Raw genomic sequence first — 3786 nt, 5'->3', positions numbered from 1 at the left:
GAAGAACTGTAGATAGATGCTGCCAGAATTGTCTCATGTCGAAATCTAATCTGATGGAGCCATAAACAACGTTACGTAACTTTGCATTCCAGAATGTGGATATGAAATATTGGTTATTATTGTTTGCAGGGGTTGGGAAACGTTATAATTATAGGGGAGGTTCTGCCGAAATTTCGATAGTTTCATTACTTTGTCTCACAATTTTTTTATGACCTTTGTGCAACGAAGATTTCTTCGCCTAATATCTTATGCGACAGAATTTTACTTTCTATGACCAAGTATCCTTCGTCGCGAAAACCGTAAAATGTAGAAGTGAATGTTGACCAAATTCGCCCTACGAACTAGTTATTTCCTAAGGGCAAGGTTTCGTAGGGCAACCCCAATTTTCTGGTGGCGGGTGAGCTTGTGACATATATGGAACAATATCACACAGTTTTTGCGCATATATAGTTGTGTGCCTAAAATGACACTAAATATGGAACCATATTTCAGTTTTTTTATTTCGTTGCTTTGGTATATAAGAACTAATTAACTAAATTGTGTTCTAGAATTAAGATAATTCAAATTTGTTCGTTGATTGATGACAGTACTGGATGACGGTGTTTGTTTCCATGAACAACAACATTTCAGACATATGGATATAATTTGTATAAATAGTACTTGATTAATAGCTCATTCCTCGTATCTAATTCTCTCTCTCTCTCTCTCTGTGTCAAGTGATCTCTTCATTTTTCTCTGATAAGTTATCTATTAGCCTTTCTCTCTCTCTCTCTCTCTCTCTCTCTCTCTCTCTCTCTCTCTATCAATTCATTTATCTAGCTTTATACATATGGAGATGGCTGACCAGAGAGCGAAAAATAACGTTGTCTCCAGCCAACCCCAGAATATTGCAGACTTTGATCCCCCAAAGAAACCCAAGACAAAGAAGTTCGCTGTGGCATGTGCTGTTTTGGCTTCAATGACATCTATCTTACTGGGTTATGGTAATCGTTCCTTAAAACTCATGGATATAGTTAGCGATTGTGGTTCTCTAATGACACGCTCATTCTCCACTCCTGTTCTTATTTGATTAAAAATATTATCTTACTATTGCAATCCACCATTCTCCGTTCCTACTCATTTTGTTTTGGAAGAAACTTCTCCACCTGCGACACATGCTTATTTCAAATTTATTTACAGATATTGGAGTAATGAGTGGAGCGTCTCTCTTCATCAAAGAAAACCTCAATATCAGCGACGTTCAAGTCGAAGTTCTTAACGGTACCTTGAACATATACTCTCTCATTGGCTCCGCCTTGGCCGGTAAAACCTCTGACTGGATTGGACGCCGGTACACCATAGTACTTGCCGGAACAATCTTCTTTATTGGAGCTCTCCTCATGGGTTTTGCCCCGAACTACGCCTTCCTCATGTTCGGTAGATTCATTGCCGGAGTTGGAGTTGGCTATGCTCTTATGATAGCTCCTGTCTACACCGCCGAGATCTCTCCGGCCTCGTTTCGTGGCTTCCTCACATCTTTCCCCGAGGTTTGTTTCATTACCATGTTATATTATCATGTAATATACTAACTATTTTTGTTATTAGCCAGGGTGATATGTTTATGTAAATATAAGCATCTAAATATCTGAAAAAAGTTATGCTTGCGAAACCATATATTTATATCACATTTCTCTATCATCTCATGTGACACGTGGTGCATACAATGAACATTCAATAAGATAAATTCATTAATTGAGGTGGCATTTAAACCATACTTGCCACGTCCAAAGGTATAAAAATATGGTAAAAAAATGTGATATTCTAACAATTTCATCGTAAAATGTAGGGGAGTTCTATTCACACACCCTTTTTTACCTCCGACACATTCTTGTTAATTTTTGTCCACTGGTCTTCTTCAATTCATTCGATCCAACGACTAAAAATTGAGAGAATGTGAGAGATGGTAAAATAAAGTGTGTGAATAGCACCACCCAAAAACTAATGCTAAGGACACCAGATATTTATACCATATTAGTGTATCATCTCATGTCACAAGTGATGTATGCAACCAACATTCAATGAGATAAATTCATTAATTAATGTGACATGTACACATCACTTGCAACATTAGGTAGTGCACAAATGTCATATAAAAATGTGCTCACCCTTGAATTTTCCTAAAATATCTACTTGGTGGCGCTATCCACACCATGTTTTATTTTCCATACACCCTCTGAATTTCCGACCGCAAGATCAAATGAACCAAAGAATATGAAAAGACGGAAATTAACAAGAGATGTGTGAAAAATACTAATGGATGTGTAGATAGCACCACCCTATTTATTGTTTCGTAAACCTCTCAGAAGCATGCATGTGGAGTTTATATTAATTGAATTAATCATTTTGAAAATATGTAGGTGTTTGTTAACGTTGGTATATTACTGGGGTACGTATCTAACTTTGCCTTAGCTAAACTCCCAATCCACTTGAACTGGAGGATCATGCTCGGCATCGGCGCAATTCCCTCAGTTTTTCTAGCACTTGGCGTTTTAGCCATGCCCGAGTCACCACGCTGGCTCGTCATGCAAGGGAGACTCGGAGACGCCAAGCGAGTACTAAATAGAACATCATCTTCTGAAGAGGAATCGCAGCTCAGACTAGACGAGATTAAAGAAGCAGCAGGAATCCCCAAAAACTCAAAGGATGAGGTCGTTCAGGTTTCTAAACGCAGTCAAGGTGAAGGTATATGGAAAGAATTGCTCCTCTACCCAACGCCGGCCGTTCGCCACATTTTAATAGCAGCCCTTGGTATCCACTTCTTTCAACAATTGTCAGGTACAGACTCTGTGGTTTTGTACAGCCCCAGGATCTTCGAGAAGGCGGGAATCACTTCTTACAATGACAAGCTACTTGCAACCGTGGCTGTTGGATTTGTTAAGACCACTGCAATCTTGGTGGCAACATTTCAAGTTGATCGGTTCGGACGTCGTATTTTGCTTTTGAGCAGCGTGGGTGGAATGGTAGTTTCTTTTACGCTGCTTGGTGTGGGTCTTACTGTCGTTGATCAATCCCCAAGCAAGGTCCCGTGGGCCGTCGGGTTGTGCATCGCCATGGTACTATTCATCGTTGCTTTTTTCTCCATCGGGTTGGGACCCATCACGTGGGTCTATAGCTCTGAGATCTTTCCATTGCAGTTGCGCGCGCAAGGGTGCAGTATGGGGGTGGCCGTAAATAGGGTGACGAGCGGGGTCATCTCCATGACTTTTATTTCATTGTATAAAGCCATCACGATTGGTGGGGCCTTCTTTCTTTACGCGGGAATTGCTGCGCTTAGTTGGGTCTTCTTTTATACTTTGTATCCAGAAACGCAGGGTCGATCCCTTGAAGATATGGAGGTCTTGTTTGGTAAATACCACAAGTGGAGAGAAGCCAATGCCATGCTTAACAAGACTAAGCAAGCTGATCATGGTTTTGGTGACGACAACAAGGCTCAAATCCATTAGGAATAGAAGGGCAATGCTTAATCAATGTTTAATGCACTTTATGATGATGATCAATTCCTTTAACTCATATATTTCAATTATATGCAATTGTACTTACATCTATAAGAATAATTTTCGTTAAAACCCAAAAACTTGTTTGGTACGTAGTGAAGTTGAAAATTTTGAAAATTTTTGGTTTTCAGCTTTGGTGAGACATAAATCTCAAGCAATCACTCCGGCCATTATTTTAAATTCTGAACTTTTAAGAAGAATAATGCCAAGGAACCAAATTTTGTAAACCAAATGATACGGTTGTTTATGGTTG

At 39.5% G+C, this 3786-nt stretch overlaps 1 protein-coding gene across 1 annotated transcript; it reads left to right on the top strand.

Annotated features, from left to right (window-relative positions):
* The first annotated feature begins 829 nt into the window (after nucleotides 1-829).
* LOC137730141 (putative polyol transporter 1) lies at nucleotides 830-3537 on the top strand. The gene is made up of 3 exons (XM_088678469.1): nucleotides 830-983; nucleotides 1180-1526; nucleotides 2397-3537. Exons 1-3 carry the CDS (start codon nucleotides 830-832, stop codon nucleotides 3480-3482), a joined length of 1587 nt encoding a protein of 528 aa, XP_088534595.1. The 3' UTR covers nucleotides 3483-3537.
* Nucleotides 3538-3786: the final 249 nt, after the last annotated feature.

Source organism: Pyrus communis, chromosome 10, assembly GCF_041283825.1.
Source record: "Pyrus communis isolate YQ-2024b chromosome 10, ASM4128382v1, whole genome shotgun sequence".
Lineage (NCBI taxonomy): Eukaryota > Viridiplantae > Streptophyta > Magnoliopsida > Rosales > Rosaceae > Pyrus > Pyrus communis.
This window is presented reverse-complemented; position numbering and strand designations above follow the sequence as displayed.